Source organism: Polyodon spathula, chromosome 3 (assembly GCF_017654505.1).
Source record: "Polyodon spathula isolate WHYD16114869_AA chromosome 3, ASM1765450v1, whole genome shotgun sequence".
NCBI lineage: Eukaryota > Metazoa > Chordata > Actinopteri > Acipenseriformes > Polyodontidae > Polyodon > Polyodon spathula.
The window spans coordinates 15,802,975-15,824,364 of record NC_054536.1 but is presented as its reverse complement, the minus strand read 5'-3'; the positions used below and the strand labels follow the sequence as shown (position 1 = coordinate 15,824,364).

General features: G+C 35.7%; 1 protein-coding gene across 2 annotated transcripts in view; it reads right to left on the bottom strand.

Annotated features, from left to right (window-relative positions):
* Positions 1 to 12,430: 12,430 nt before the first annotated feature.
* The window catches only part of LOC121312765 (F-box/LRR-repeat protein 7), a 94,007-nt gene continuing 85,047 nt past the window's right edge, over positions 12,431 to 21,390 (bottom strand). For both annotated transcript variants that reach the window (XM_041244505.1, XM_041244506.1), the window contains 2 exons: positions 17,526 to 18,137; positions 12,431 to 13,630 (listed from right to left, as the gene is read on the bottom strand). In XM_041244505.1, the coding sequence (XP_041100439.1) occupies positions 12,894 to 13,630; positions 17,526 to 18,137 (1,349 nt within the window). In that variant the 3' untranslated portion in view covers positions 12,431 to 12,893. The remainder of the gene's footprint in view (positions 13,631 to 17,525; positions 18,138 to 21,390) is intronic.

Sequence of the window (21,390 nt, the reverse complement as noted above, 5' to 3'; positions counted from 1 at the left end):
TAAATATTTGCTTTTCATTTTCTTTTTTTTTTTTTTGCAGGGGGACTGAATTGAACATTTTGCAATCTGATAATGATTTTAATTAGGATTAAGTTTGGAGGTACAATTGATTGAAATTTGTTTTAAAAACATAATGTATTTCATGTTCTACTAATAACATCCACAGCAATTGTTAAGAAGAGCAGCTTGCCAGGGTTTTGGTATTAAGAGTGATGATTTACAGCTACTGTAGCTACGGTAATTGTAACATTCTTTTGTATTGTGATCCAGTGTTCTGAATCTGTGAGGCAGGAACCTGCACTTTGCCTGTTGCTCCCATGGCCAGTTTTACTGCTATTATTTTCATTTCAGAGCTGGACGGTAATCTGTATCATCAACCATCGCTATACATGGTAATATTTTTCCTTTTTTACTTGTTTTTCTCCACCCTGTCCCCTTTCGGTACCCAGACTTCTGCCAGCAGCAGCTGGGATTGATTATGAATGGACAGTGAGGAAACAATTAAAGTAGCTCATATTCAAAATACTTTACATAGGCACTCTTCTTAAAGGTGAACTAAACATTTAAATTAAATATGTTGTTCCCCCGATTTAGGCCAATAATGGACCAATAATTCCTTGTGGTTTAGCTGGCCATGTTCCCCTGCTGCTGTTAAAAACCAATTAAAGGATACCATTCATCAAGAGGGCTTGTGTGTTCCTATGAATTTGTGCTGTTCTCTCTACAATGGGAGTAGAGGTCAGCATACAATATTTACCTGTCTTAGGCTAGAATGTTGTTGCCCAGTGTTTTGCCTCCAGAACCCCAGCTTCATTTATATCTGGTGATACCCCAAAGTGACTTGATCACTCTCTATTTTTATTTCTTAGGATGATGGATATCCTGAGTGTTTCCTAGAAAACCTGAAGAAGGATAACGCCTTTGAGTTACGGAAGATTGTTTTTAAACATGGTCGCAGGCCGGGAGTTGCCTTACTGGATCAACACAGAGGAAACCTTGCAGGTGTGACAAGCCTGCTGATCAATGTGCCATAGACTGTGTTTAATGTGTGAATATAAACACATCACATGAGTATCCTTATAAAAGTTTCTGATAGTAAAGACATAGCAAAGTGTAATAAGCATAGTAAAAGCAAGGTAAAGCATATTTTTTAAAAAATATGGCAAGCTATGGTAAATGCATAGTACAATCATGGGAAAAGCATAGAAACAATGCTAAATTACCATGTAAACTCACAGTGGTAAACTTGTATAAGGGTTTACATTTGCATTTCCTTGTAAAATAAAATTCTAATTAAACATAATGAAATTACTCTTATATTTCTTCAAGTTGCCAAATAAGTTGTTCCAGGAAGGCTATGCCTGGATTAATCAGTGGAAATTTTAGTATAGGTCTGGTGGAAATCCTGTTGAGAAACTTCAAGCAAGATGTCCTTCTGAAAAAGGTGAGTGTTTTGCTCATCATGGGTTCCTTATTTTGGAAGAAAACCTCCTCCAGCCAAATCTGTTTTTAATGGTTTTGGTTTTTCTCTGTCTAAAACTTGTGAACATGTTAATGTAATGTGCTTTTCGCATGTGGAGCGAGGATGCGGTATTCTAGACACCTATTGATTTTGGCAGAGCATGGCATTGAATATTCCACCTAAATAAGCATAGTATATTTATTAGTGCTGAGAGAAAATAGGTTTTCGTGTTCAAATATTTTAAAATGTAAACAGATATTATAATAGTATAGTAAATAGAAACTAGGTACCTCTAATTACCTATTAAATAAAGGAGAGGAATATTCTTCTGTACAGTACCATGTGTTTTTTTTTTTTTTTTTTTTTTTTTTTACTTCAGACCTCATATATACATTGGCTTCCTCTGCATGATCTCTTTTTGATACAGACTTTTATAAACTGTTATATGAACAAGCACAAACATTGTGATCTATGCCACCAAATATATTTCAAGGTTGTGTTTGTTTGAATATTCTAATTTGGTCCCTGCACTAATATTTATACAAAATTTAAGAAAGTAGATTTTTTTGTTGATTTAAGTGAAACCTTTTCCATTGTACTTTATCTACTTCTTTTAACCCCCTGTAAACCTGTTTTTCTGTGTTGTGTTGTTTGTCAGTGGGCACTGATTTGTAATCTAGAGCCTCAACACGCTAGGGAACGGGTTTCTGAAATCATGTTAAAGAGCGAAGAGATGGAGGAAAGAATATGTGAAGCCCTGAAATTCCTGATGTTATGAAAAGCCATTCAGATGTGTAACAGAATGGGGGGTGGAGAAGACGTGCCTGTTTTCTGCACTGGGCTTTTTGCGAGAAGCACATCTCACCACCCCTATCAGTTCATGATTAATCATCTCAGCATCCTGGGATTAGACAGCAGGCTGAAGCAGGAAATGTGCATCTTAAAGATGAACTCTCTTATAAATGTGTGACATTGCCAGAGATTGTATTTATACACTATACTTACTTACGCCTGTTGCCCCGCCTGGGAAATAGGCAGCCAACAAACGCTCTTCAGCCATCCCGGTCCTGAGCCAATTGCTCCAGCTGTCCCCAGGTGTGGCCTGTCCTCTTCATGTCTGCCTCCAGGTCACGGCGCCATGTATTCCTTGGGCGACCTCTCTTGCTTTTCCCCTGCGGGTTCCAGGTGAGGGCTTGCCTTGTGGTGCTGGATGCAGGCTTGCGGAGCGTGTGGCCGATCTACACTATGGGTTACATTTATCAAAGTCTACAACAAAATGCAGTTTGTATAATTTTTTAAATGGAACTCCTAATCTTACCAAACAAGTAGAAAACAACTTGTAAGGACTAATTTGTAAGCGTGCTTGAGTATTTGTTATTTATTTAACACTTGTTTCCCATTTTCTGTTGGAATTTTTTTTTATTTTTTTACTTTCCTTGTATTTTATACTTATTATGCAGCACTCTTAAAAGCCCTGCAGTACACATTAGGATGTCCAATAGGGTTGTGAATACAAATACTTCTTTTTTATGGTGTTTTGTCAGTTTATATTGCACAGTACACAACCCTGGCCTATATACACAAAGTAAACAGTAGTCTGGGTTAATTTCTAGTTAAGATGTAGAATCGAATTTGTTTTGTGTGTGTGTGCGTGTGTGTGTGTCTGTTTTTTGTTTTTGTTTTTTAGATGGAAGTGGGGCTGCTTCTATACACCTTATTCCGTTGACCTGCAGAATTGTATTGGCGCTGCCAATACAATTTACAGGTCATGGAGGTACAACTTTGTTAAATTGTTTAAATAAATATTGTGTAACACAGTGTAAACCATATATGTCCTCCTAGTTTTAGTGCACAGTTTAAATTCATAATTCTGTAACTAAGAAATGGAGAACCCCCTACAGCAAAATTAGATACAGATATCAACTTCGACTTTTAAATGAATTTAATTTTCCACTTGATTTATAAAAACTTTAAACATGTTGTAGTGTTGTCCTTGGCAGTCCTTAGACAGAAATCTATTTTTGAAGGTAAAATTAAGAGAAATTGTCATTCAGCATACGCAATAATTAGATCATATTTAAGTAAGGCTACCAGGTAACACACTCCTCATTCTGTTATATTGTTTTCCTAGAAAAAGGATAACATTTCAGGGGACCATATTTAGTAAGTAAGGGTGAGTGAGGGAAAAATGGGCACTAAGATCCCCACCCCCAGTCATTCTGTAAGAAATTGTAAAGTAATATCCATAATCTGCGTTGATACTGTATGTTTGGTAACATTCCTACATCTTTACAGCATGTTTCAGTGTTTTACCAGTTGCGATATTTGTGTGCATGGATATGAAATACTTTCAGTTTCTGTAAAAAAAAGTTTTTAGTGCTTGGAAACCTGTTTAAAATCAAGTAGATTTTTGCTTCTTTTTCGATATATCTTTGTTTCCTTATCTTTGTGCTTAAATATTAAAAACATATAGAAATAAATTACGTGCCACAAAAATCAATTGTTATAGTCTACACAGTGGATATGTCAAATACAGTTAATCAGTGTCGACAGCCTTTAAAATACTTATAAACAACATATTTTCCTGCATTAACTTCCTTAAATATAGTTTGATGTGACTTCTGTCATTTAGAATCTCAACAAGGAAGGTAGTGTAATATAAAAAAAAAAGCATGTTTTTTTTTTTTTTTTTTTTAATGCAGTCAATAGGCAACAGACCAGTAGTGCTAAAGATAAAATAGTGGTACATAATGTAGATAAGCACTGGGGTATTTCAGCAGCCTAGCATAAACGGACATGGCGTAGCTCATATATATTCGTATGAGCTTAACATGCAGCCTACAGCACTCAGTATTCCCAGGTGGTCTCCCATCCAAGTATTAACCAAGCTCAACATTGCTTTGCTTGAGCATTGCATGGTAAGTTTGATTTGAAGAGCTTTTTGCCGTCAGAGACGTTGCCCAGGGGTCACTACAAGGAAGTAGCTCTTCTTGACCCCCGCACAGCTGATGTAGCCTTTGTACAGTTAAATGTGAAAAGAACACTGTCGTCTTCAGAGTATGTCCATGAGGTAGAATATACAGAGCACTGTGAGTCCATGCCAGCCTGGTTTACTGATACCTTACAATGTTGTAAAATACATAAGTGTAGAAATTCTTATAGGGCATCTCCTCCTCGGTCTGAGTAATGTATGTAATGTTACTATAAATCAATTAGATTACAGGAACACTTTGTATAGCAGTATGTATAGTATAGATATGTTTTGTATATTCTCTTCCTAACATGGCATTTGTAAACTACAGCCTTTTATTGAAAATATAAGTTTTGGTTGTTGGTATCTTTCCTTCGTTTGTAGTTACCATGTTCATCGTTGTTTTGTCATTTATTAAAAATAATTATGTTTTTGACAATTTACATTTCAACATCTAAATAATATTTTACAGAACTGGTGAAATAAAACAGCATATTAAACGAATAGCATCAAACTAGATAGTATAAGAACATAATTTGATAACTGGAATTCTTCATACGACATTGCTTCTCTTGTGCAACTTAAATAACTTTAAATGGTAGGCTACCGTTCTTTTTGTACTTCAAACATATGTGTGCTTGCTACATTATCTATAAAACTATCACTGTACCTTGGCTGCCATCAAAAAATCCTATTAAAGGAATGATAGTAATGTAGGGTGTTTTATTGGTTGCCAGCTTTAGCAATTGAGATTTGTTTTTGTCTGAACATCCATGATTACAAAAATAAAACACTAGGGGTCGCTCTAACCACTCAGAAGAAAAATTGAGTTGCTTTCTGGTGCCGTTATAGTACTACACTTTTAACAATGATTAAGTGCCCTGTGGCAGAGAGAAATTAGTGCTAAGCTAGTGTTATTTGGTTGTATACAATGCAGTTTGCGGTATCAAATTATAAAAATCAATTAGGAAAAAAAAAACAAAAACAAAAAAACTTTGCTGCATTAAATGTGGCAAAAGAGCCTATGCGTCAAAACTGCATGGTTCAAATAAACTAATTATTCCTGGTGTTTCCTGAGGCAGTACACTTGACGTAATGGTGATGTTTATGTCCCAAGTTCAATCTAGAGTCACAGACTGCAGTGACTCCAGCCAAGTTAGAAATGTTTTGACTGTACAGTATAGTGGACAGAACTTCAGGGCAAATCAAATGTATTGCCTCAGCTGTTCCAGCTGTTTGAACTCCATCCGTTTCTTAATAGATCTAGATACAACAAAACTGCATTTTAATGTCTGTGATAGGAAATAGGTAGTGAAAATACGGGAACAGTCTTGTTCTGCTTCTTGGTCCTTTTATAATAATCACTGATTTTCATTAAAGAGCTGAAGTGCATTCATTTGGTTGTCTTCATACTTGGGTTTCTGTCTACATGAACATTGTGCACAGCAATAATGGATTTCCCTTCCATATTTAGCAATCATTCGCTAAATTGTTCAGCTTCATAGCAAATTTCAAGGGATGGAGTCATGTGTCTCCACTGTAAAAACTACCTTTGAAGAACTCTGTCATCATGTTCCAATGTCTGATGTTTACACCACCAGGTTCTCAGAGTTGGGTTAATATTAGTCTTCTATTCACCCTTTCCTTATTCACACAATGCAATTTTGCAATTAAGAAATGTTCCATTTCACAAAAAGAGTTTCTCCAACATTAACTGCCACACGTTTAACATGGTTTTGCAGGTACTGTTAAACAGTTGACTAGCATTATCTGTTTACTGTAACTGTCTTCTGTTCATACTTAGTAAAATGCTAGCGTGAAAATATTACATTTTACATTCATTTTTTTCGATATCAAAAGTGCATAGATGTAATATAATAAAATGTAAAAAAATAAAAGAAGAAAAAAGGTTTTATTTATTTCTGATTACATTTTTGTGTCTGGTAAATATATTTTGAGTATTTTATTATTTATTAAGTGTTTCATATTTTTAAAAACCCATACAACAGACATGGCAAGGCAATAAAATGACAGTTACAAGTGTTCTTATCCTGTGTTTTTATCCTGTAGTCTGACACAAGACATTGGGTAAGATTTGTAATCTCTGTCGTTCAATTCTTTTTTTCAGAATGATTTTATTACACCCACTGGAGGCAGAGTGTTGCTGGGGGAACAGGCTAATTGGTTACACTAACGTACCAGATGTACTTTGAGGTTAGACAGCATTCTTTAAATGTATTAGTTTTAAAAACTCCATCAGGATGTGATGACAGAAAATAATTAAAACACAAATAATACATTAGTTAAGATGATATTTCACACCAATACCAAGTTTCACATGTAAACCCATAATTTTTTTTGGACACGGTTTATGTAATAGTATGACGCTAATAATGATAACTGTTTTTTCCTTCATTTAATGTGTTTTTTAAAATAGAAAATTTGATGAAAAAGACAGAAAGCACAATTGAAATGATTAACTGAACCCATGACAGAGTTAATACAAATATCTCAGTTAGCAGTACAGTACTAAAGAATGAAGTAGGGTTTCAGGGAAAAAGTGTGCATGTCTGCCAGCCCAACTGTGATACAAAGCCGCCCTTCTACCTATACGTGGCAGCTGTCACTTAAACCGACTGCCAGCTTTCATTTCAGAAAATATGGGAGGAAAGAGATTATTAAGAAAAAGGAATGTGTGGTTACTTCAGACTTCCAAATCATAATGCTGTTGGATTAAATTCCAATTGCTTCAAATGGTGCATGTGGACCGATTCCTAATGATCTGAAAAGCCAATTGTTTTTGTTTTGTTTTTTAAATTATTTTATTTAAAACGCTGATATATGAGGTGTGTTATGAAAAGTGCATGGTTGCCAGCACTGGAGACTGAAGGCTTCTGTTGGTCCACATAGCAGGTAGAGAATACAGACAGCAGCAAGGCTGGCTTTCACAGGACGAAAGGAAACAATGTGCCTCAGGCCTGCTCTGGTGGAATTTACCCATAGGGAATAAGAGGATATTTACCAGCCAGGCCAATTAAATATAATTCTAAGAGTATAAACTTAATGTGGTGGTGTGTGGGTTAGGGGCTAATCTGAGACCAGCAAGACTCTTTGGGGTAGATATACTAAAGTGTTGCGCATGTCGTAAATGAGTCGAAGTCTCAGGTGAAATGTACTAAACATGTGCAGTGCTGTTAGTGACTTTTTAAGGAATGCTTTGCACAGGAGTTTTTCTTTGAGGTTCAACCTTAGATGAATATGTAATTATGGGCATTCCTGCATAAATTCGCAAATATGGGGTGGAGATAGTACAAATCAGAGTTCTCAAATAGTATAATGAGACGTACTAAAGCTGCCGGCAAATGCGACACTTATAATTGCATTAATTTGTTAAGAACTTTTGAAAAAATATTTTAAACAGTCGCAATTGTTGTTGGCATTTCCCAGTCAATTCTTTCTCTCGAGTTGCCAGTTGTGCTCACTGCATTTTTGAGGTGAACACCCAAGTACCTAATTTTCACTAAAAGCAGGGTGTACTTACAAGTCTTGAAAACAAATTTCTATGACATTTCTGGGTTCCCCAGTGTGTTGGGAGCAATAGACTGCACACATGTGCCACTAACCCCTCCAGCTCATTCGGAGCATCTGTATAGGACCAGTTGTGTTAATTGTCTAGGTTATAAGTAGGCCAAGATAATAATAATAATAATAATAATAATAATAATAATAATAATAATAATAATAATAATAATAATAAAATCATTTAGTTTCAATTTAAAATAATCTTATTTGCATTGTACACCAAGCATGATTTATTTTGTGTTACTGGTTGCCTATAGGCTAAAGTAAAAAGAAAGTACGCTAGGTATTCATTTGATTTTACTGTAGGCCTACTGTACAGATTTATATTTTTACATAATGTTATGTGTAGCCTACGCAAAGCACATTTGTGTATTTCAGCGTAGTGATTTACATATAAAATGTACTGAGCAATAGAAATGTATGTGTTTGCGATTTGTATTGTATTGTTTTTAAACCCGACACCTCCTTATGTAGGACAAACATGTTCGGTTTAGTACAGTAGCCTATTGTATGATTAGGAAAAGCTTTTGGGGGATGAAGGTTATGGCCCAACTACAGAATCTGATGGGATTAAACTGCCTTTCATTTATTTTATATATAACAGTATTAAAATAGGTCAAATGAAGAGGGAACAGAATGCATTGTACAGATGATATTTACATTTAACAAAAACAATGTTATTTTGATTCTTGCACCCTTGCATGTATAGACGTTATCCTTCGGGCTCCCTCTGCTACAGCAAACCACAACTCAATTCCCGCTATTTATTTGAACAATGTCGCACAACTCTCGCAATAGAGATCTCGCTAAGATGCAGCAAATGTTAAAATTAGTATATTGCGGCTCTTTTCATTAACATATTTTGTCTTAATACATTTGGCAAAATGTGCACTTTGAGAATTGTCGCAATGAAAATGCAAAATGCTGTATGTTTGCGCTGCGGCTGGCCCATCTTAGTACATCTACCCCTATGTGGTTATTTGACCTAGCAGAACACACTAGACTGGTATACTGGTCAGGCCGGGGCAGACTTGCCTCTTATCTTAAACCCTGAGTGAATAAGACTAGTTAACACTGCTTTATAAATGAGACGGTTATTATGCAATTATCTTATTTGTTTTGCAAAATTGTAAGTTTATTAATTTTACTCGTCGGTTTACAAGGTATACTAAATAGCAATCTATGTTTCCAATGATATATATATATATAATATATATATATATATATATATATATATAATATATATATATATATATATATATAGAGAGAGAGAGAGAAGAGAGAGAGAGAGAGAGAGAGAGAGAGAGAGAGAGAGAGAGAGAGAGAGAGAGAGAGAGAGAGAGAGAGAGAGAGAGAAATTTGTAATTTATCACCAGCTCCACATTTTTCCCCCTTTCATACAATATGATTCCTCAGGCATATCACATCAGTAGCAATATTTGCTGGAGAGTGGTACTAAAATTGTTTTTGGGTTATCCATTTTAAAAACAGGAAGATTTATGCAGTCCTGGTTTATCTCCCCTAGAGGGAATCAGTGAGCAACAACCAAGATACTTAGCATTAGGATTTCATGACAAACTTGTAGATATCAACGGTATTGTCATTATTTGGTGAAATAACAAATTAAACTGGTTTGAGTTCATATTCATGGGACTGTATTCCATGCCCTGATTTACTAATACTGGTACAATAACACTGAGTAGTGGTTTATTCAATAGAGAAAACAAAATACACAGCTTGTTTAAATAAACATGATTGTCAAAGTTTTTTTTAGGCCTCCATAAACTATATATACCGGTATATAAAAAGAAAAAAGTGGAATATTAATACTTTTGTTGCCAACACTTGATCACTTTTCACTGATCCTCCGGGTGAAATCTAGCGATACTCATGGTATGTGATGGAGATGGTGTAGGATGCTTTAATTTAAGGTACTTTAGTTACTTTTAGGGTAATCAGCCTTTCAGGGATATATAATATCCAATAGGTAAGTTTCCCAGATTCCAATACTGTCCTTGGTTATGCCATATGGATATAGGATTAAATAAAATTTATATTTATATAATGGATATAATTATATATTTTTAATATATTAATTATTTTTAATTTATTTATATATTATTAGATAATTTTTTTATTGATTATATTATTTTTAATATCTGATATCTATTAGTTAATTTTAAGAAAATTATTTTAATTAAATGAAATATTTATATGATTAAAACAAAAAAAAAAAAATTTTACATTTAATTTGATATATTTGCCATTAAAATAAATTAAGAATTTTTTTATATAATTTTTATTCATATATTATTTATAGTATAAATATTAAGAAATTTATTATAATCTTATATTTATTATATTAATATGTATTTTAAAAATTTATAATTTAATTATTATTACTTATTATTATATATCCATGTAATTTATTATATTTAAATATTTATTATTAAAACATATAATTATAGGATTTTTATTTATATTTTTATATACAATAATTTATTTTTTTTTGTGTTTTTTATGATTTGTTTTTGAATTAATTTTTATTATGAGAGTTTAGTTAAGGCTTATAATATATAATTATAGATTAATTATTGATATTATTGTATATATATAATATATATATTAAATATAGTATTTTATATAATTAATATATGGTGATATAATTGATTAATTTTAAACTGAATTTATTGTTTATTAGATTTAATATTATGTAACATTTACAGTATACTTAACGTATAATATATATAACTGCTTCGTGACTATCATATATTTATTAATATTAATTTTATATATAAAAATCAATAAATATATTCCTTATTATACAATTTTAAATTATAAATATGAATTTAATAAATTATTTTGATATTATTTATATATTTTATAAATTTATCATAATTTATTAACAATGATATTTAATATATTATTTGGGAACATATATAGTAAGTTAATAATACTATATCAATCGCGACTCAGTGAATCAGACATCCATCACACCGTGATAAAGCAGAGAAATCAACAAATCTACTGGACACGTTTTTTTGTTTGTTTTATGTACGACTTTGTCAGAGACCACATGCAAACTGTTGTGTTACCATAGTGCCTAATCCTTTAGTAAAGCAGTGCATAATTTAGTGAGCCATCTATTGATGGGAATGTGATTACTTAGATATTATATAATGTATACCTCTTTACATGAGAATCACTGTGGTTTGAGTTCCCCCAAATCTTAGTAATGGTTCAATATGAAACTTGCTTATGAAACAAGGTACAATATACTACAGAATGTGTTTTTACGAAGAAAGTAAAGTTTATTATTCACAAAACTATTCTAGACTGTTGCTGCCTTATTTAACAACGTTGTAGAACAGTTTCATGAATACCAAATTGAGCTAAAGCTTTGTGATTTGAACCCTATACCATGTTACATTGGGATCAACTGGTATAAATACTGTAATCAGTCTTAATTCACAATGAGGATGCACACAGATACTAGCATATGTATGGCAGCATTTTACATAAAACAAATGCCCTGTGGGTTATCGTTGATGCCCATTGGATTTCACTCTGAGAGCTGAAGGAATGCCATAAGCAGAGTAAGCACCTACATTCAGCAAATACTCCCTACTAATGGACAATGTGGGCAGCAATCCTTACACTATCTGTGCACTAGAGCAGACATTTTGAAAAGAGCTTTGAAACAGACTTTAAAGTTCCAAGTGTAAAAAGTTGGTGGGATGTTAAGAATGAAAAAAAATTAATGACAGGTAAGTTAGTTAAACAGTTGTAGCAATCTGTGGGCATGTGCAATGCTATCTTTTTTCAGAACCCCATTACTTACTTTTTAATGTAACCAAATGTTGCCTGCTCCCTTGGGATCCTTCTGGGAATACCACAGGCTCAGGGGGAGTTATTTTGGTAAATGAATTAGGAAAAGCAAACTACAGGCAAATTCCAGTGTCCCCTGTGGTTAATCTACCTTGCAAAGACAAAGGTGTCTATTTTACTGATCTACACAGCATCAGATCTAAATATCAGAGCACTTTAACGGCCTGGACACAAACGAACGGAGGGGTAGCGGGAGGCTCCTGCGTCACGGTGACAGACTGCTCCACTGACAGACACACACCAACAGCATACCTAAATATCGCCTCTGCAAGTATAAACTGTTCCTCCACCTGGGTTCTCAGAGCTGAAGCTTTTACCCTATGTGACAAGTGCTGCAGACCCAATGCTCACTTCTGGTTGGTTTACAGCCATGTGTACCACAACAGCAAACAGAGTGTTTTTACACTATAGTATTTTATCTATACACCCTCTTTATTGACATCACAGAAAAAAAAAAAAAAAAAGTATATATATATATATATATATATATATATATATATATATATATATATATATATACACACACACACACACACACACACACACACACACACTGAAGTATATGTCCCCATTAGAGAATGTGTTAAGATCAGCTGCTGTTTAGCTCATTTAAATGGACCCTGCTGAGAAGAGAGGAGTCTCAATAAGGCTGTAATATAGTTAAGTACTCTTTGTAGGGCCATATAGTTCTACTAATGGCACTGCCTTCATGTAAACCTCATTGTGAATAATTCTGAAACTATATTAACCTTTTTTTTTTTTTTTGTATTACAAAGTGCAACCCTCCATGTTGAAAATAGTAAAAAAAAAAAAAAAGGCCTAATGATAATGCTATAGAAAAAGATTCTCCTTCTTGATGAACATTAGTCCCCAGCTTTAGTTTACCTTTAGTTTCAAATCCAAATAGGTGGACCCTGGCAGCTCATTGCCACAGACAGCTGTCATTTCTACAGCGGAGTCTCTCTAAGGATGAAAGGGTTACACCTATTTTTAGAAGAAGGCCGGGTTGGTGTGCTCTATCACACACCGTTTGCAATGGCGCTTGACAAACCGAAGAGCCTCCACCGAGATGTCACAATCCTGCACGTTCATCATCTGCAGGTCAAAACAGTTGGCCGCCACAATCTGCAGGCCCCGGCCTGTGATGCTCTCGCACGACTTGAGGCTCAGCCGTTTGAGGTTGAAGCAATTCAAAGCCAGGAACTCCAGGCCGGCGTCAGATACCAGAGGGCACTTGCCAATGTCCAAGGACTTTAGCTTGGCACAGTTTTTGGCGAGATACTCCAGGCCGTGGTCCGTGATGCCCTCACAGCCCCGGGCATTGAGGTAACGCAGCTTGCTGCAGTACTTGGCCACGTAGCGGATGCCCACGTCAGTTATGCGCCCACAGTGGGCGATGCTGAGGTATCTCAGGCGTGACTCCAGCTTGGCAATTTCACGCAGGCCGAAGTCACTGACGAAGCGGCAGTCGCTGACACTCAGCTCCTTCACAGAGGTGCAATAGATGACCAGGTAGCGCAGCCCCTCGTCAGTGATGCGCACACAGCGACGCAGGTAGAGGTGGGTGAGTTGAGTGCAGTGTGCCGCGATGGTGTGCAGCCCCTCGTCCTCCAGAACAAAGCAGTCTGTCATGTCCAGGTAGCGGATTGAGATCTGCTTGCCGTGCATCGTGGACAGCTTGACTGAGGCTTCCCGTGTCAGGCTGATGCAGGTCACATTGTAGCAGCCTGACAGATATATGTACAGAAAGAGAAAGAGAATAATGAATTTAGAAAATGACACCTCAAAACTGTCCAGCAACAAATCTACTAGTGTTTTGTTTGTGTTTAATATATTTTTTAAACATGTTGTGCTTTACTGTTAATGCCAGTTGAATAACATAATGGTAATCTAGTTATGGGGCATTTGGTACACTGAGTTAATCAGTGTTTACATTTACTGTAGTTACTATAGTCCGACTGAGGGTGGTGATCTTGTACCGAACAACTAGCAACTGTTTTCAAAGTAAATTTGAAAACATTGCCCACTAGCAATGTTTTCAAATCTACTCTGTGTTGGATACCTACTAAAAGACTGTTCTTATTTTTAATGGTCTTATATTGTGCCAAATTATTTTATCACTGTACAGTATAGGGCACAAAAAGAGGAGTCTACCAGTTTTTTTTCAAAAGTCAAAGATTTCCTTTTCGGATGACCAATATGCTTGTGCTGAAAACTGAAAAAAGTACAGAAATAAACAGAGGTCTGTGACTGTATTTAGTCCTTTCAAAAACAAAAAACGTTACTGTGTTGAACCCCAGCACTGTAACATTCTTCATGCTCCAGATCTAAGGATTCAGTCTGCTCTGGTATATCATTTAATCGCTGTTGCTTATATACTGGTTTCAATGTGAATGTCTCAAAAACCTAGAGAAATTGTTCAATTAAACTGGTCCACTAGGCAACCCTTCAGGAAATGATCCAAGTCCATCATCCTAGGGCATTGCCAAGATTAATTATATTGAGTTTATATGTTACGTCTTCTTTCGAGCAGGAGCAAAGGGGCCCAGTGCTGAAGCAAGATTTTTCAGTGATTTATTTTTAAACAAACACTGACTGTGAGTTGTTACAAATTCTAGAAATGGCCAGGACTGGTTCTGAAGAAAGTCGGACCTACGAAAGTCGGAACTTCTGCTGGTTGGCATGGGTGTAAACAAGTAGCTGCCTCCAATAAACTTCACAGAATAAGACTAGCTTTATTCCACTCACATGCTATTTAATTGTTTGACTGTATGAATATATCAAAAACTGGCAATTTATTAAACTCTTGTTGCCAAATGGGCAACAGTTATTCAACATTATTAAAAGTTAGTTATTAAATGTTTTTTTTTTTTGTAACATATAATAAATTAAAGCTTTGTGAAAAGGGCCACAAACAATACATTGTATATGATCTCATATTTAAAAAGTTGTTTTTGCATATTTAGGAATACTAACTGTATATACTCTACGCTATGTTTTTATTACATGTTTTTCTTGTCACCTCTTAACTACTAAAGTACATTTTTTAATCCAAGTGAATTTTCATTCAGTTGGTTTCTCCTTTCCTAAAAAAAGAGGCCTAGCTACACATTGCTGAGACAGCTTGTATACAATTGCTAAGAGCTGCTGGGAATTGAAAGGAATACCTCAAGGCTTCGAGTATTCACATGTCATTTAACCCTGAGGTTGCACAGAATCCAGAGCACTGCTTTCATGTTTCAAGAACCAAGCCTATAGTAATTACTCTGTTGTTTCTTCAATCTTTCCTTTTGAAGAATTCTATTATACAGCATATTAAATAAGCCAATGGCCTCAGACTTGAAATCTGGTCTGTGACCTGTGTGAGACCCCACAAGATGCTTATACAATATACTTAAATACGTGGAAAACAAAGGAAGAAACTAAACTGATTCTTCCCCAATTAAAATATTTAACATGAAACTGACTAGGCATACAGTTATATGCAACAGAAATTACCAGAAAGATAATTTACTTGACTTAATTACATTAAAGTAACCCATAGAAAGTCTACTAAATAACCATGTACATGTGCTGTTATGTAATCGGAAGAAGTCAACAGAATGAAAAGCTAACATAATCAAAGCAGAAACAAAGCAGATACCAATTTAGTATTTTCACAATTGTTCACCCTGAATTACTCAACATAAAACCCACTTACCAGATTAAGAAAATACCCCCTCTGTCTGGCCCAGACCAGTCCATCATTGCAAGTGAACTAAGATCAGGACCAGGTACTGGCTCTCTGCATGGATTCTTGGACCAGGTTCAGTCTGAACTTCAATAAAACTTAGTTGCCCCTACAGCCATTTTTGTGACACATTTACCCGCTCAGTCATAACATTATGTGACACACAGTTCACTGTTGCAGCGAATGCCAAGAGTTTGGTAGTATTATGGATTTTTGACTTTCCAAAGGTATGTGTATACAAAATACATAAAATAATAATAATAATAATAATAATAATAATAATAATAATAATAATAATAATAATAAGGGGTTAATTTGTAAACAAAAAAGTACCGGACCTTATAATTTAGGAGAGCATTTTTGCTTATTGACATAACGTACTGATTGATTTACAAGTTCTCATTTGCTTTTGGATTGGGTTTTGTTCGTACCTTATTGTTGGTATCGGTAGCTGCATGCTCACCTTTTCCTAGCCATGTTTTAACATAATCTTCATGTTTGAACAATATCAGTGACGAGCCGACTAATCTGATGAACAGGAGAGGCGACATTGTGGTTAAAAGCGCAATTGTTTTGGTGTTTGGAGTTTTAAAAAAAATAAAATAAAAGTCATTTGTCTCTATCTCAATGGACTTGTGTACATACAGCGCCTTGTATAAGTTTCTTCTCAATTCTGCTGTCATTTTACTACTCACAAAGCCATGGTCCTCCAAGCAGACTTTACATACTGAATTGAAACCGCTTCATCTGACCAGTATTTAAAACAGTTTTATTGTCTATGAGTGTAGGTATCTAGCATGAATTTTGGCTTAAAATGTAAAGCAAATGTACTGTATCTATAAACTAAAGTGGCTGTAGCTAACAAAATGCTTCTACTGTATAAACTGTACCTGTTTTGTACTTACACTCACTGCATAGGTCTCAAATGTGAAGTTTTAAAAGGAACACATAGAATTAAAACATGGTATCTGGTACTGCATTAGGTTAAAGAAAGTTTGCAGTTTACAGTACCATCTGTTACACTTGCACTTCCTGGGTTATTTCACTTCAGGGCTTCTGGGTCAAAGCATATTACTGTCTGAAAGCAATAGGGGAAGCAACTGGTTGGTGACTGACTTTAAAGAAGCAGGGTGGGGATAATTTAAAAAGAATGAACAGTACAACACTTTCTGAAAGAATGGCTTGGAAACAGATATTTCTTTAGCATACTGTAGTGCAGTACCAGGTACCATGTTTTAAAAATAAATCTAAGTACAATACGTGTTTACTGTAACATGCGTTTCTTTCAAAACTGATTTTTACAATTTTCTGAAATAAAAATAAATGACTTCATAATTATTTGTATTTCATACAAAAAAAAAAAAGAAAAAACCATTAACGAAACTGTCCAGCTCTGCAGTGTGCCTGTGTGTACTATTAGCCATGCTGTGCAGTGATTATGTCATGTGACTATATGCAATCTAGGCAGGAAATTAAAATACTGCACACTGTAAACAAGAAAATGGATGTCTCTAAAAAGGCTAAAAATGTGTCTGCAGCAGATCACGTAAAGCAGTATCCAGCAGGAGTTTACACAGCGATGGAGGTGAGCTCCTCTGTACATCCTGCAACGTTACTGTAGATCACTACTGAGAATCAGCTGTTGACAGGCATTTAGATTCAAGTATCCACCGAAAAAGAAAGGCGGAAATCCAGAGCAGTATTGAGACTGCTTTACTTGCAAAGAAATAACAAGCTTCCATGTTCCAAAAGTCCACTGAAAACCGTGAAGCACGAAACACAAGGTAATACTCACAAAAGTATTTTGTTAACCGCTGTTGAGGCGGGATTTAGAAGCCCTGACCCCCCCCCCCCAAAAAAAAATTAAAACATTTTAACACAAAAATAAATACCTGAAACATCCAGATACTCCAAGTTAGGGCATCGCGAAACAATATTAAAGACTGCCTCGTTAGATATGTTATGACATCCAGACACCTCCAGCCTCCTCAGTTCAGGACAGCACTGTGCAATGGTGTAGAGTCCCCTGTCAGTGAGCCGCCGGCAGCCAGTAACAATAACAGTCTCCAACATAAGGCACACGTTTGGTGTGTCTTGACACAGTCTTCGAGTTAGCACCCTCAGGGCCCGGTCCACATGGACTGTGTCCCCTGTCAGGCGAATAGTCCTCCACAGCCTGGGGTCCCATGTCAGGTTGTACCAGCGGCAGCACACCCGAGCGCAACGGCAGAGCTGATTGGTGGGCAGATGGGAGAAGATCTGGAGGAAAGCTTGATCTGGAAGAATGTCAATTGGGGCCTGTTCCTTTTGCATCCTAGCGGCTGGCTTGACGTTGGGGCGGGGCAGGCATGTGACGGGTGGAGCGTGGACCATGGCGACCGTCTCCCCGGTGACAGAGGATGAGGAAGTAGAGGAGGCTTTTCCATTTATGAAGGCCTGAGAGCTTGGCGGACATATCAGTGCAGGGCTGGGAGTACTCAGGGTCCGTATGCTCAAGTCGGAGTCTACAAAACACAAATCAGGGCAAACAGCTCATTAAATAATTCAGTAAAACAAGTTTCACAAGCACTTTTCACTTGAGCAGCTGTTCCCCATTTTGGGTGCTGTCTGTGTAAAAGTCATTGCTTTGTAAAGGCTCTCAGAATAGGTCTGGGTTCAAGGTGGTCTAAGGTTGGATTGTCTGAAGACTGAACTGTTTCTTGCTCCCAAAAGGATGATCCCTCCAAAAGTATCCTGAGGAAGCATTGCTGGAAAATGTCAGGAAATACCACCTTGTTAATCGTAACATTTAAAAAAAAAAAAAAAAGAAACTTTTTTTCTTGATGGAAAATCTAAGTGAAAATGTTTTTTTTTTTTTTACTGTCACACAGATTATATAGAGCTGCGGTTTGACTTTGTCTTGCCTAGAGGCTTTAGTCTTCTTATCTTGGGGTCTCAAATGGATGAATATAGATCTGTCATATCTGTCATATCGGAGTAACACGAAGGATGCAGTGCTGTCTGTAGTGTATTGTTTATATTCTGAATGGGAACGTTACCTACAAGAACTAGGCTTTGAATATCTCCACACATGGTGAGAAACATAAATAATAGCGGTATGAAAAAAAAAAAAAAAAACAATTTAAAGAAGTACTTAAAAAAAGAGCTATTTGTAATTCTGCAGAGTGAAAGTCCTCCCTTGAGGAAATAGGCAACTGTTTTTGGTTACACCTCCGAAAGCTGGCTGCCTTTTTAGATGCCTTATTTGGGCCCTCTCTAGTCAAACAATAATGCTGTGTTTTTTTTTATGTTTGTTTTATAAAACACTGATGTTTTAATTTAGTCTGATTTTCTATTTAACAGTTGCCTAGTTGCACCCTCACCTCTGTGCAATATAGAATAAACAATCTGATAAACAAATACATTGCCAGATCATTTTGTTTTAATAGTAACTATGTATAGCCATTGGACGTTAATCAACTAGCAGTGCATTCTGACATCTAAATGACTGATTGAGTATCTAAAACAAGGTGTCACTATATCCTGTGGGGAGTTACTGATAATGTCAATGGTTAAAAGATGCTGTAGTGGTGATGTAATTGAAACATCATATTGAGGAGTTGGTTCATTCTCAAAGCTGCTTATAAAATAGAAAGCAGAATAGAAATGTAGCTATAATTTTGAGACACATAAACATTTTACTGTGTTACTGAGTCATCTTTCTTCTTGTGGTTGCTTTTATTATAGCACGGAGACACATAAAGAAATCATATGATATTTTATTTCATTCAAGATTCCTTTTTATATTGCAGAAATATAAATGCCATATGCATTCTATTTTGTTATAATTTAAAGATGTTTGGTACTGTTTTGTGTTATTGTAACACCGGTATTAAAATACACATTTAATTCATGAGTAATAGAAATCTTCATAGGCAGACTAAGTATGTTCAAAAATACATCTCCCACCTTTGCAGCACAAAATTAGGGCAATGTCTTTCATAAAAAGGTAATAGATATGACATACATCATACATGACCTAGAAATACTTTCCCAGCTCAGGATAAAAATATATTGGGAGAATAAAACATTTAATTATCAAAATACAGCATGTAGGAAAAATTATTCACAAACAGGCCTTATTTAATTTTAATTGTTCAATGTCTCTCCATATACGATACCTGTTACTCAGGCCTGACATTCAGCATACTCTTTGGTCTATAAACTAGACATCTGTCAAATATTTATATGCTTTACCTGAGCCCTGAGAACAAAGTAACCTCTAGGCCTTGAAACAGACTGGCAAATGGGATGGCAGGCTTTAGCAGTATCACCTTACCCTACCTTCTTTTAGGCACCGTCTGCTGTACTGGTAAGAATACAGATTGGCCAACTAAGCCACAATCTCCAGCGTCTATGCAGCTTAATTTGAAACACAAAATAGATGACTTTGCCAGCACTGTGTTAATGTTAAGAAAACTACATGCTATTGCATTTACAGAACTGGGAACTCTTGGCAAGGGCTTGATTAAATGCTGGAACAAAATGCTAACTGCCAGATTGTCTAACGTGAGTGAGAGGTTTAATCAGATTTTAGGAATGCTTTGTTTTGGAAAAACAAAATACTGACCACAGTAGTCATGTATTTAATAATTTAACATAGAAACGTCTGGAAAATGACATGGACTGCTTTAAAGTTTGATTAGTTGGGATTATGTGTTTAGTTTCTTAGTTTATGAGTTAGGAGTTTTTGTTATTTTTTGCTGGGGCTTTTTTCACATAACTAGTGGTTTGTCTTTTGCATTGGCATAAGGTTTAAAATATACAGTATTGTATTTAATCAATTAGCATGTCATTGTTGCCATGGACACCAATTTATGATAACAGCTAACAGAGTAATACAAACCTATTCAGAATTAGAATTCCAAATCTAATTAGATCATTTCTTAAAACAAAAATACTACATAAATTGATTAGGGAATCAGGTTCATCAGTAGCAGTGTTTTTGAGCTCTCCTGTGTCGGATCTTGTTCCTTTTTTTAATGTTGCTTCACTTTGACCTACAGTATGATATGTCTTCAAACACTTTACAGTAGTTAATATACTGTTGCCATGTTGACATTAGTTTTTATAGGGGCACTGTGACCCCAAATCAATGATCTGTCTAAGTAGTACAAAGATCCTTGCTAAGTGTTTTTTGATGGCACCTTCTGAAAGCTCTCACTTCCTTTAATTAATTCAGCTATTTACTACCACATTTGTCTATGACATGGGCCAGGACCTACTGGAAACTTGACTCTGACACTTTGATCCCCAACTCCTACTCTCCTCTAGATAGCCTTTACTTGTGCACAGGAAAGGAACTCTCCCATTTTCAGCACGCGCACATGTTCTTCCAGTAAAAGCACACACACAAGAATCTACAGCCAGACCAAATCCATTTCCTGTTTCCAGGGTTACAAAGAAAATGATATGTCAATCAGTCTTTTTCTGTGCCTCTTTGTGACCAGAATTCCTTGACAGTGATGCTGTTGCTACACTGCAACATGACATCAATATTCCTTATATGAATGTCAGTTTATCTGCATACTGCATGTTAAAGTCTGGTAAATGGACTGAGGTGCTCAGTGCATGATCAAGAATAAGTCTGTCTGCCAGAACAGGAGACTTGTCTTGACCTTCTTGATATAAGATGCTGTTCGTGCAAACTTTGTTCCAAGACTATGCTTCAGACAGTTGAAGAGCTAGAAATGGCTCACATTGTAACTTGTTACCTCT